Raw genomic sequence first — 13299 nt, forward strand, 5'->3', positions numbered from 1 at the left:
AGGCTGAGGCAAAGCAGCACGGCCCGTGGAGATTACGTCCATAAAAATAGATTATTAAAGCACAAGTCAGATTGGTTCCCTCCAGCTCAAAGACAGACCAGTGGCAGCATTGGAGAGGTCAAACTCAGCGGGAGGTGAACAGTGTCCATCTACAGTACTACTCCACTGCCCCCCATTTTCATCCATCTTGCCCTCCTTCCTCGGTCACATTTTTCATATACCTGCAACCTCAACCCTTCCTTTTCCCTCTCCTTCTTCACAACAGGCGGGTGCCCTGCTTGTGCTTTGTGAGCCTCCGCATCCTGAATTTTAAATACCCCTAAAAAACCTGAACTGACTGTATCCGTGCACTTGCAGAATGCAAAATACCACAAAAGCGGAAAGGCCGAATAAAATCTACCAAAAATAAAGTATCTCCGAAACGACTGTGCTGTGAGAGAAACAATTACATTTACACGTGTCATTTAGAAGACCCTCTTATACCAAGCGACTTTAAGAAGCAATTATGATTAAGTGCCTTGCTCAAGGGCACGTCGGCATATTTTTTACCTAGTCTGCTTGGAGTTTTGAACCAGCGGCCTGTCGGTTACTGGCCCAACGATAGGCTACCTGCCGCCCCAACTAAAAACTTTACCCATGTTTTCACTGAGTGGAGATCGTCAATTGTAGACAGAGTCAACATAAAAGACAAATGTGATTGTGCCGTACCTTATTAATCCACGTCTCGAAGCCAAGACCATTGTCATCTTGGGTTGTGAGGAACAAATCTGAAAATAGAATGAGAGAAAATATGCTATTATTCACTGGGAGCCATTTCCCTAGAAGAACCAAAGAAAACAAGAGACAAATGGAACTGTCTGAGGCATACAGTATTTTTCAGAGGTTTACAATAGAGAACAGAAGCCAACAGTATAGATACAGAAGCTATAGCAACCCTTGACTGTGCAGTAAAAAAAGTTAAGTTGATTTGCTTGTGGAGCCGGGAATGGTTGATGGAAGCGGCGTGAGTCCGCTTGATGTACAAGTACACACCCTGGAGTGGATGCTAGTCTATCGCAGGGCCTTACCCACAATCTATCTCCTTTATTGCTGAGTGCCAAGCAGAGACGGATCGGGTCACATTTTTACAGTATGTGGTATGACTCAGCCGGGGATCAAACACCCAACCTTCCAATCTCAGGGCGGACACTCACACTAACCACAAGGCCTCTGAATTAGTTGGGTTTCTGACTGTGCAGTGCTGTTCATCAAATTGATTATTCTCTTCTGTGTTCAGCTAGTCTGTTTCTCCTGCATTGTACTGTCCAATCACACTTCAGTTCACAGTATGAGACAAGTAGGCCCAATGGCCAGAGAAAGATATGGGAGCATGATGAAAAGTAAAGGGTTTTCTTTTCTTACATAATATACAGTACCGGTCAACAGTTTGGACACACCTACTCATTCAAGGGTTTTTCTTTATTTTTTTACTATTTTCTACATTGTAGAATAATAGTGAAGACATCAAAACTATGAAGTAACACATATGGAATCATGTAGTAATCCCCCCAAAAAAGAAGTGTTAAACAAATCTAAATATATTTTATATTTGAGATTCTTTAAAGTAGCCACCCTTTGCCTTGATGACAGCTTTGCACACTTGGCATTCTCTCAACCAGCTTCATGAGGTAGTCACCTGGAATGCATTGTAATTAACAGATGTGCCTTGTTAAAAGTTAATTTGTGGAATTGATTTCCTTCTTAATGTGTATTATGGCAAGAACAGCTCAAATAAGCAAAGAGAAATGACAGTCCATCATTACCTTAAGACATGAAGGTCAGTCAATACGGAAAATGTCAAGAACTTCGAAAGTTTCTTCAAGTGCAGTCAAAAACCATCAAGCGCTATGATGAAACTGGCTCATGAGGACCACCACAGGAAAGGAAGCCCTAGAGTTACCTCTGGAGTTACCTCTGGTGCGGAGTATACAAAGTAACAGACACATCTCAACATCAACTGTTCAGAGGAGAATACGTGAATCAGGCCTTAATAGTCAAACTTCTGCAAAGAAACCACTACTAAAGGACAACAAGAAGAAGAGACTTGCTTTGGCCAAGAAACATGAGCAATGGATTTTTGATTCCAACCGCCGTGTCTTTGTGAGACGTAGAGTAGCTGAACAGATGATCTCCGCACGTGTGTTTCCCACCGTGAAGCATGGAGGAGGTGTGATGGTGCTTTGCTGGTGTCACTGTCAGGGATTTATTTAGAATTCAAGGCACACTTAACCAGCATGGCTACCATAGCTTTCTGCAGCGATAGGTCATCCCATCTGGTTTGCGCTCAACACGACAATGACCCAACACGCTATTTGACCAAGAAGGAGCGTGATGGAGTGCTGCATCAGATGACCTGGCCTCCACAAATCACCCGACCTCAACAAAATTGAGATGGTTTGGGATGAGTTGGACCACAGAGTGAAGGAAAAGCAGCCAACAAGTGCTCAGCATATGTGGGAACTCCTTCAAGATTGTTGGAAAAGCATTCTAGGTGAAGCTGGTTGAGCAAATGCCAAGAGTGTGCAGAGCTGTCATCAAGGCAAAGGGTGGCTACTTTGAAGAATCCGATATGTAAAAGCTTATTAAAGAGCAGTGTTACTAGCAAGAGCAGTGTGCGGGTTTCTTTTTTCTCATTTTGTTCAACTTTTTTTAATTTTATTTTTATTTTACCTTTATTTAACCAGGCAGGTCAGTTAAGAACAGATTCTTATTTTCAATGACGGCCTAGGAACAGTGGGTTAACTGCCTGTTCAGGGGCAGAACGACAGATTTGTACCTTGTCAGCTCGGGGGTTTGAACTCGCAACCTTACGATTACTAGTCCAACGCTCTAACCACTAGGCTTTTACCATGCACCTGCAAAAAAGATTAGATGTGTGAGTGCCTTTATAATTTAGAATTACTTTGAAGAATCTAAAACATAACATATTTTTATTTGTTTAACACTTTTTTGTTTACTACATGATTCCATATGTGTTACTTCAGATTTTTGATGGCTTCACTATTATTCTACAATGTAAAAAAATAGTAAAAATAAAGAAAACTCCTTGCATGAGTAGATGTGTCCAAACTTTTGACTGGTACTGTACATATTTCAGTGCTTTTCTTTTGACAGCAATTATTCTTAATTTCTTACAATTTAAAAAGCTATTTGTACATTAACTGATGGTCGTGATTAACCCTTGGGCTCTTTGTGGGCTCCCTGTTAAGCTCAGGGCTGGGGGAGTTCCGCAACAACACTAAGAAATAAGGAAAAAGGATGGAACAACTTAGCTGGGATCCCTATCCCTACAGTAATTCATTAATCTATTGTGAGACATCACATGCAAGACAGAATACTAAATTAAACTTCTCAACGTGTCTTCTAACATTATCAGGGTGGCAGGAAAAAAATGCCTACAGGGTCCAATGTGTCTTCTACACATAGAAATACACGAGTCATAAGTGAAAAGCACTTATATTCTGTGCACTGTAAAAGACAGCATGTTAATTTGGATGGTGTCTTCTAATTTCAGTGAGATATTAAAACAGATTTTTGGAGTAGAGAGCTGTCCTTCACTCTTAAGTCAATATTCCTATTCCACTCATGCAGTGTCTGCTTCATACCGCCCATGGAAATCCAACATCTAACCGTGATAAGCCTAAGTGTGGCAAAATGGAAGGCACACAAAGAAAATTCCACACAACACATGGGCCTTTAATCTGCCTTCATGCAGGCAGATGCCCTTTTCATGGAAGGGAGCAATAATCTCACCCACAGAGAGGCTGCTTTGATCAATGGTCTCACTGTGGGCAGTAGATACAGAGAGGAGTGGGGTGGAGAGGTTATCAATACAGATAGATGGAGACCTTTGGAGACAGACACTACTATACAGTTCATAGTGTGTTGCTGAAGGAACCGCTGAGATTAGCTGCATTCTCACTTTCCACAAGTCTCTCTCTCTCTCTCTCTCACTCCATCTGTGATCTTCAGACGTGTGACCCATGTGGAGTGTGTAGCCTCCTGCAGTCTGCTGATGAGGAGTAAACAGGTTCAATAATCAGGCTATAAAAGGAAGCTCTCCCTAACAAGCAGTGGGTGTCTATCTGCCTGTCTGATTAGCGGTGGCATGGACGAGGCAGGGGAGCTCTCCACATCACTGAGAAATCCTGTAAACACTTACAGTCCCCACGGGCCACTCCTCCTACTCCTCTCCATCATCCTCCTCCTCTCCCTGGTTCACAATAACGGACATACCTCAGTGGCTCTATAAAAGACCTCTGCCCAGTAAAATAAAAACGGCTGTATAAAACTTCTTCCGTCACTTGGTTTTACACAGTTGTACGCATACTACATTTCTTTTACAATGGCACCACTATTTGAGTAAGATGGATATCAGGAAAAACCCAGTAGTAGTCAATATAACACAATATAAATGGGACGTGCTCCCACCCATCCAGGACATCTACTAGAAACAGTGCTGGGGTAAGATGGACAAGATTACAAGCTTATTAAAGATGGAAATAACGGAGGTTACTTTTAATGAGGGCATTTCTCAAGTGGCTAGTTTGCGTCAACTACCTTCACTAAAACCACTGCTCGAACCGCAACATTCCGGCATGCCTCGTGATTTGTCTGTCTGAGGAGGACCCCCCCCCCCCCTTCGAAGTTACCAAGAAATTCCGTCATTCATCCCAGACCCTAATCACTGCTGTTGCCTAGTGTCTGGGTTCCCGAGAATAATTCATTAGGGAAAGCCATTCATCATGACCTTAAAATCCAAAACTAATTACAAAAAGGTGCATAAACTTGCAGGTTGATATACAGTACTGGCAAATGGATAGACTTCAAAACCGATTAGTTCATTTTCAATCCGTGACTCCAATGAATGCATAATTCAGGTATGAGTAAAGGCTCTGGGCTCTAAGTGATATGTCATGTCACAGTCTAGTTGCAGGATTGCAACCACAAAGCTAATTAAAGAAACAGTCTTAATTATTAAAAAGGTGTCCTAAGTAGAAACCGCTCCGGCATTTCCTAGTTGCTAAAATTCTAATAGGTTTTTGCTAAATTCAGTTTGTCACAAAACAAGCAAGTATAGTGTAGAGAATAATTGTACCATTTAAACCGCTGTGAAATATATTTTCCATAACCAAAAATATTGTTTTTTCATCTGGTTTACAAAGCCGAAAGTAATAGATGAAAAAACAAAAAACTTAAGAACAGGAAGCATAGAAATAGCACACATAAAAACAGATCTACTGCTTCTTAATACCTGTGTTCAATGAGAATGAAAGATCTATAACTTACATTTCTACGTGAATTTGGTCAGGTCGCCAAAAATGTTACATATTGCAGCTTTAAAATAGAGAACATATTGTTTAATTACACCAAGACTAACAAGCTGTGGCATTGGAGTAAAAATCAGATGCAGCTGCAGATGAAAACCTACGAAGCAGAAAATCACAAAATAGCGATTTCAAACATCTTAATTCCAAAGTGTTCATCTTTAAAATCAGTTGATAGTTTCTCCCACCTCCTCTCTTGGATTAAGGGTGATTATGTTCGATTCAGTTAATATTCTCCTCCTAAGAATAGAAAAATCGAAGAAAACATACAAGACCATGAATATATTTACAGATGAGGTAGGCTAATTGTTACTTGCAGGATAATCACAGTCGATTTGAGCCAGCCATTACAGATCCGATGACTGGGTATCGGTTTACCTCTCCTTATCATGGAGCCTGATGTAGCCCATTCAATCAGCTCAAATCAAGTGTCCTTTCAGTCTTACTGCCTCCTTAATTGAATAATCAGGAGTGTCACTGATAATAATATGGAGTGACATTAAAATGATTATTGATCATGTTCCAGAGCCCCAGATTAAATTAGATTCGAATTATAGAGAAATTATTTATATAGTCTTGATAAACAGTGTTAATTTCACACTCTCATTTTAGACCACTTGTATATGTGGACCAACCCAGCATTTCACACAGCGCCTTTTCTTTATTGGCTGACGGAGGTTTCCCAGCCTTCATTGCGAAAGCCTCTGTGCTCTATTCTGTGTGTTTTTCAAGCCCAGCTTGGCATACTACCTCTCCATTATGGCATGCATATTTCAAAGAACTCCAGGATTAAAATATTAACGAGCACATTTTAGATTATACCTTTAGGGGAAACATGCCATAAAAAGTTGTTGTTCTATTCATGCCCTGACAGACTTCACACATACAGGTCTACATAGAAAATGCAATGCAGCAGCTAAACATGACATGTTATGGGAATTACTTGAATGATTGGTGTCAATGGAACTGACAATTAATTATGAAATGACTATGCAAACAGTTTGGAGAAAGGTGCAAAGCATGATCCCAAACGTAGTTACAAAACATACATTTACAACAAAAAAATGTGTATCTATCCATCTGGCTTGCTGTGTTACACACATATTATCTATCTAATACAGATTACAATGAGAAACATTTAAAGCAAAGGGAGAGAGCTCATGTTTGAGAAGTGGAAACATTATCCCGCAGCTTTGTTAGAAATATTCAATTAAGTCTAATGAGAGTGTTTAATCGAGAGCACTGTGTGGAGTTCCATCCCCCACATCCATACTCTCGGTGTTCGGAATACCTGGCACTATGATGGGTTTGCAAACTCTTCCTCGTGCTCTGCTTTGGAGCAGATTTTTCCTGAGGCATCATGAACACATGTTGGTAGACAGGGAGACCCACAGAAAGAGAGTGGGGTGCTCTAGGGAAGAGGAGACAACTCTGGAGAAATCCTTCGTCTTCTCCAATACCCTATATACTGACCTTCCCTGTTGCCCATCTTTCTGAGTGGAGGAAGGCGACACAACAAAGTGACGAGTTCATTTCTCTGATACAGAGAGCTGGCGTACATTACAGCAACTATGGCAGACAAACAGCATGAGAAGAATAGTAAGTTGTAGACGGTCTTGAGAAGGAGAGTGGGAGATTCTAAAGCAAAGCAAATCAATGTTGTTGTCTTCTACATGTTGGGTATGCAGTTGACTCCGGAAAGAATCTCCAGATCCAACCTAGAAGGAATATAGCTTCCATCTAAAATCGATGCTCAATTTGACTTATTTTCAAGGAAAACACTAGTCTTGTGTGTGTAGTTGGAGAGGGATGCTTTGGAGTTATTCATAACCTCTCAATCAGATTTGTTTAGGGGATTGGAAGCAATTTAAGACATCTGCTGACGGTTTGACTTGGACTTTATTATAGCTCTCAATTCCATTATACCGAACGGGAGCAGGGATACAGCTCCATAATATCCCTTCATCACATTACCTTGTGAATAAACAGAGCCACCGGTCTGATCTCTACCCAGGTGGAAGTAGGGAAGCATTCTCTCCCTCCCCAACCACCTGCATCGCTCTCTCTCTCTCTCACACACTTATTTTCTGCCTGAGATCCTTTCATTATTGCTGGTAAATCCTAGACGGGGACCTTCAGCTAAGGGTTGAGGATTACAGGTAAGGATAGCTTGAGCTGCAAGACAGAAGCAAAGATGCAAATAGTCTCGCTGTGAGCCGAGGTGGCTATTACTGGGTTTTTATGTCAGTCGCAGACTGTCTGCCACTGCAGTTTGCAGCCTTTGGTAAGATAGAGCTGCAAGAGTATGGTAGCATGAGAACATTTCTTGCTAAACACTAATCAATGCAATTCCAGATTAATCTCATGGTAAATAACCGCAGAGCTTTCAGAGTATTGCTGTTTCTGATTGCAGAGAAAAATCTCCTCAAACTAATTCTCTGAATTCATCAATTGATGTTACACCCAGAGTTGAAAAAAATGCACATGTTCATTCTCAAAGTTAAAGACTATTAGTGCTGAGATTAACCAAATATATATATATATATACATAAAAATCATACAATGTGATTTTCTGGATTTTTTCTCACAGTTGAAGTGTACCTATGATAAAAATTACAGACCTCTACATGCTTTATAAGTAGGAAAACCTGCAAAATCGGCAGTGTATCATATACTTGTTCTCCCCTATGTATGTATGTATGTATGTATGTATGTGTGTGTGTGTGTGTGTGTGTGTGTGTGTGTGTGTGTGTGTGTGTGTGTGTGTGTGTGTGTGTGTGTGTGTGTGTGTGTGTGTGTGTGTGTGTGTGTGTGTGTGTATGTATGTATGTATGTATGTATGTATGTATGTATGTATGTATGTATGTACACACACACACATACATGACCATAATGACCATAATCAATTGCGCGACGGCTTAAACTTGTCCGGTCTGTGTGGAGCAGACACAGAGACTGAGAGAAGAGAGACGTGCGATCAAGAGGGATAGAAAGCAGTTGCTTCGCGAGCCTGAAAATATATGATCTAAGTCAGGGGTGTCAAACTCATTCCAGAGGGCAGAGTGTCTGAGGCTTTGTTTGGGGGGGGGGTTTCCATTCAATTAAAGACCTACACAACCAGGTGAGGGGAGTTCCTTGTACTTAATTCATCAATAAAGTACAAGGTTTGAGTAAAAACCTGCAGACACTCGGCCCTCCATGGAATGAGTTTGACACGTGAGATTCCGTGGGGCAGCAGGTAGCCTAGTGTTTAGAGTGTTGGGCCAGTAACCGAAAGGTTGCTAGATCAAATCCCCGGGCTGACAAAGTGAAAAATCTGTCATTCTGTCCCTGAACAAGGCAGTTAACCCACAGTTCCTAGGCCATCATTGTAAATAAGAATTTGTTCTGAACTGACTTGCCTAGTTAAATAAAAGGTTAAATAAAATAAAAATACTTTGAAGAACAACTTAAATTGTGATTTTATCAGACAGTATTAGGCAGCAGATCTAAAGACATGAGATGATGACTTGGAATTAAATGATAAAGTAATCAAATAAAATATTTTATTCAAGTAAAGTAATGTGAATAAATGTTGGTTAATAAGTGATAAGCAGTAATGGGCAGTCACTAACACCAAGGGACTTTTATTAACCGTTTAATTCAGTGTTGTTAGATCATTCAACACACAATGCATAGTGCATATACTGTCTAAAACAAATATCCAAACGGAAATGGATAACCGTGATTGCTTTTTAATAATCGAACGGACACCGAACCGACCTCAAAAAGCACTAATCGCTCAGCACTAACGGCAAGAAACCACTCCTACTAGGTTATCGTATAGTCAACACAGAGGAGCAGCAGAGTCATGTCAGCAGGCCAAATGATGAGTTTGGGACTAACTAAATGAAACATGAAATATCCTCCTCCTTCCATTCTCCCACTATGATGATTAAAGAGCCATATTAATCTCTGGGTCAGCCACTAAGGACTGGTAATTGGAGAGAGATTCTGTTTGGAGAAAATTAAGAGGAAACAAACAGCAGCTGATGAAAAATGAGGGTGAGCAGATTTGTAGCTAATTATAGTGCATCCACAGCTCTCTCTCTCTCTCACACACACAAGTTTCACACAATGCTCACACTGTATGTGAGATGCTCAGCCATCCCTACTGTCTCCAGCATGTGCTACAGTAGGCTGGCGTTGACACCCTCTCACACACAAGCCATGGGGTTCAGGAAGGTGCAGGGCTGTTAATGAGCAGTCTTGGTGGCTTTTCTCTCCCACCATTGTTCATTTATTCAAGTAGGGTGCTTTGTATTTGGAGACAGAGGAAGGCAGTTTCCTGAGAGGTTTCCTCCATGCCAGACAGAACACAGTCACAGAGAGAACAGGGCTATGACCTAACGAGGAGAAATCCAAACAGCTGACAGTTGTCAAACAAAAATATGTCAAATTAACCAAGGGCTTTGTTGTGAAGTATTTTCTTTGTATTTACAGTTAATGGCTTGTCTTGACAAAGATATTTACATGAATGGTGCATAAGGTATGAGAACAATAATACGAGGGTGTATGAAAACAAAGTACATAATAGTCAGTAATAACCAATCTACAAGATTATCACAGCATCCCATTTCAGAATGATGCAACTGTTAAAGTCGCATCAATAGGCCAACTGCATTTAGAGCTAGTTAAACCATATTAATGCAAATCCACAGTAAGGCTTCTCTACGCTACCTGCATTTAACCAGTGGTTATTACCTAAAGCTCAGAGCCTCCTCAGCCCCTGTGCCAGCAAGGCTGTAAACCAAACATGACATTCCTCTGCATTAGTGTCCTATGAATCCAGACACCTCCCAAGCCCCACCTGTCTGCAGTTATCACTGCTGAGCCCACTCCCATTAGCTGAGATAGGAAAGGGTTGCTTTTAGGCTGCCCCTCTCCATAGGCTTTAATGTCCCTGAGCAGCATATTTGTTAGACTGTTTCTCAGCAAACAAGCTGTGACTCCAATTCCCCGCTCAGTGCCAGACGGAGGGGAACAGAGGGGAGGGGGGGGGGGGGGGGGGCTTCACCCCTTTGGCCGGAGAGGAGATGGGATCACGCAGGGCCAAGTGAGTTTGATCTCATTTCTCTGTCCAGGGGTTGGAGGCTGCATGTGAGGACTCAGAAGGGAAATATGGGTTTAATTAGGCAGCCCACAATGAGTCAAAAATTAAGTCAGAATTGTGTTTGTGTGCGGGTGCTAAATATTCAGAGCACTGAGATAGGCCTTTCTGTTCTCATCGGTTTGTCAGTTGTGTTCTCATGCATTCTCTTCTCTTACAATGACAGCTAGGCCGTCACTGTAGATAAGAATTTGTTCTTAACTGACTTGCCTACTTAAATAAAAGGTTAAATAAAAAAAGTTTAAAATGTTGACCTCCCTACTCCAGTCCACGTTTCTGCTGTTGCACGGGAGAAAGAAGCCTTTGACATTACAAAAGGAAATGTCATGTCAGTCATCAGTGAAATGGATACAACAACCACTAGACATAGGGAGCCTTCCAGTGTGAGAGCACGTCGAGCTACTGAATCCCTGCACCGACACAAAATCCTTGAAGAAAAGTAATGGTGTAGATAGAATTCAGAATCCCAGGAGAAATACAGGCTAAACATCTGGTAAAAACAACTAGGCCAATATCCCAGAGTAGATCCGTGTGTGACATGAGGATCTAGGGTACATCTCTATGGGACTAGAAAGAGATCTTCATCTCACAGTGGAGTGCTCAAATCTATTCTTTTCCTCAGGTCCCGGGTAAAAACAAAAACATAACATTTCATTTCAGACTTGACGAACATCAGGCAGGCAACATTTGAAACGTCCGCCATGAAAAATCGATGGCAGCCAAATAGCCATTCTGCTGACTGCCGCAGACAATATGCAGCCAGCAAAACTGAACAAATGAAAAATGGACATTTACTTGAAGCATTTTAATTAAGAATTGCTGTGCTGCTGAAAATGGCAGGGACTTATGCTCCAATGACTACTGCTTGAGCAAGGCCAGGACAGTCAGTGGTTAGAGGTTCACTCTCCCCACTACATGGCTATGTTTTCTATCAAGTAACAGTAACCCAGCACTCAGCCCATTGTCCCATTAAGGAAGATGGGTAGGGAGAGATCCAGACGGCCTGGCCAGATTTAATGAAATATGGCTCTGTCTTCTGCTGGGAGGAGTTGATCAGACCGTGAAACTGCCAATTTAACTTGCCAAATCCCAAATGAGGATTTAGGCATGACAATAAAAGACGCAATGACAGCATTGAGATACCAACAATATGTTGAAGGTTTTGTATTTGTACGATATTGTAAGTAGCTTTCAAGGGATGAAAAAACAACTACACAGGCCGGAGAAAAAGGCACGAGAGCTGGACTAAGCGGACACTCTCCATGCAATAATCTCTCAAATAAAATAATGTATCAATGTTTTCCCCATTCAGCTTGTTTGTGTAACTGACATTAAAACGAGTTAGGGACAAACCCAAAAGACTCCATCAAAGTGAGCTTCCAGAGAAGAGCATGAAATTCAGGGCAGGAAAAGGTGAAATCCCATAAATAAATCCTCCATAAGCCAATTCCTGTCAATACACACAGTGTGCCTTCAAACCAAAGCACCTCATTCACAAACATGACACAACAGCACCAGAAAATGGAAAGATGCTATTCGCAGGAGAAATAATTTCATAAAACCATTAAGGGAACAACATAGGTGCATTATGGGGGGTTACACCAACTCCTCATACACATTCCATTTCTCTGCCACTTTAGTGGAGCAAATACAGGAGTTTAACTGAAACTCACTGAAATCCTGTAACAAGTTTAAGAAGCCCATCCTTGAAGCCCATCCTTGCAGTGGAGCATAGCCTACGTACATTTATAGGCCTATGTGAGCAATGTTATTGTGACCATGTCGGAGTGTGTGTGTGTGTGTGTGTGTGTGTGTGTGTGTGTGTGTGTGTGTGTGTATACTTGCAAACCTATTTGATTCCTGTAGTGAACATGGCTTCACTCCAGACGCCCCTCAAGCTACTTAATCAGAACAACAATGTGGGTTTGACAAAGATTTGACATGGAAATATGTAACTGCTCTCTCTATGTAGAGTGAGTGCATACAGTAGATATTTCAATAAAAACTATTTATTCAAGCAATTTAGTGTTAAGCTTCAGGCAGATACTGCTGTTTGTTTGGTCGTTATGGATGGACCCTGTTTGGTATTATGCTAATATACCACTATAAGCCTGGAGGGGGAGAGTGCTACACATAAGAGGATTGCACTGGAAACAGCAGCACAACCAGAGTCCACAGACATACTGTATACAGTACATCAGTGAGAAATTAGATTCTTTATTTATTCATTCATGCATCTATACAAACTGATGTAAACAAATGTACTGTATGTTCGATACTCTGCCAGCTTTCCAGGAAGAGACACGGCGTAAACATTGCACCTCAAAGCCTGGTCCCTCACTAGCCACGCTGTGCTCGTTTTAATTCTGTAATTATTAAAATTAGGAGCGAACACTGGGAAGCAAGTCTAGAATTTATAACAGAATGTACTGTCCCATGTTAAGGTCACTACAATACCACTATGAGACATAAGCTAATTTCATCTTTTCATGATTGCAATATCTGTATAAAATCTGCGTGGCTGTTATATCATGTTAATTTACAGCATATGTCATGAATGTTACATGCAGGCCTACAGTAGATCTTTAAAAACAGGTAGGCCAATGTCAAACACGTGGTAGCCTAATCAATATTACAGAAACCAGAAATGACTCTGTATGAAAAAGAAACGCAATGCTTCTAACATGCAAAATGTGACACAGTGACTCAAAACAGGCCAAACTACTAAATATGCATTTTAAAATTGTCCAGTTCTATAATGTGTGAATCACTTTATAAAGTCCC

The 13299-nt window shown here is 41.1% G+C and overlaps 1 protein-coding gene across 1 annotated transcript in view; it reads right to left on the reverse strand.

Annotated features, from left to right (window-relative positions):
• The window catches only part of LOC135547521 (T-cell immunomodulatory protein-like), a 131711-nt gene that overhangs the window by 109777 nt on the left and 8635 nt on the right, over positions 1-13299 (reverse strand). The window contains exon 7 of the mRNA XM_064976600.1: positions 709-767. Within this exon, the coding sequence (XP_064832672.1) occupies positions 709-767 (59 nt within the window). The remainder of the gene's footprint in view (positions 1-708; positions 768-13299) is intronic.

This window comes from Oncorhynchus masou, chromosome 1, assembly GCF_036934945.1.
Source record: "Oncorhynchus masou masou isolate Uvic2021 chromosome 1, UVic_Omas_1.1, whole genome shotgun sequence".
Lineage (NCBI taxonomy): Eukaryota > Metazoa > Chordata > Actinopteri > Salmoniformes > Salmonidae > Oncorhynchus > Oncorhynchus masou.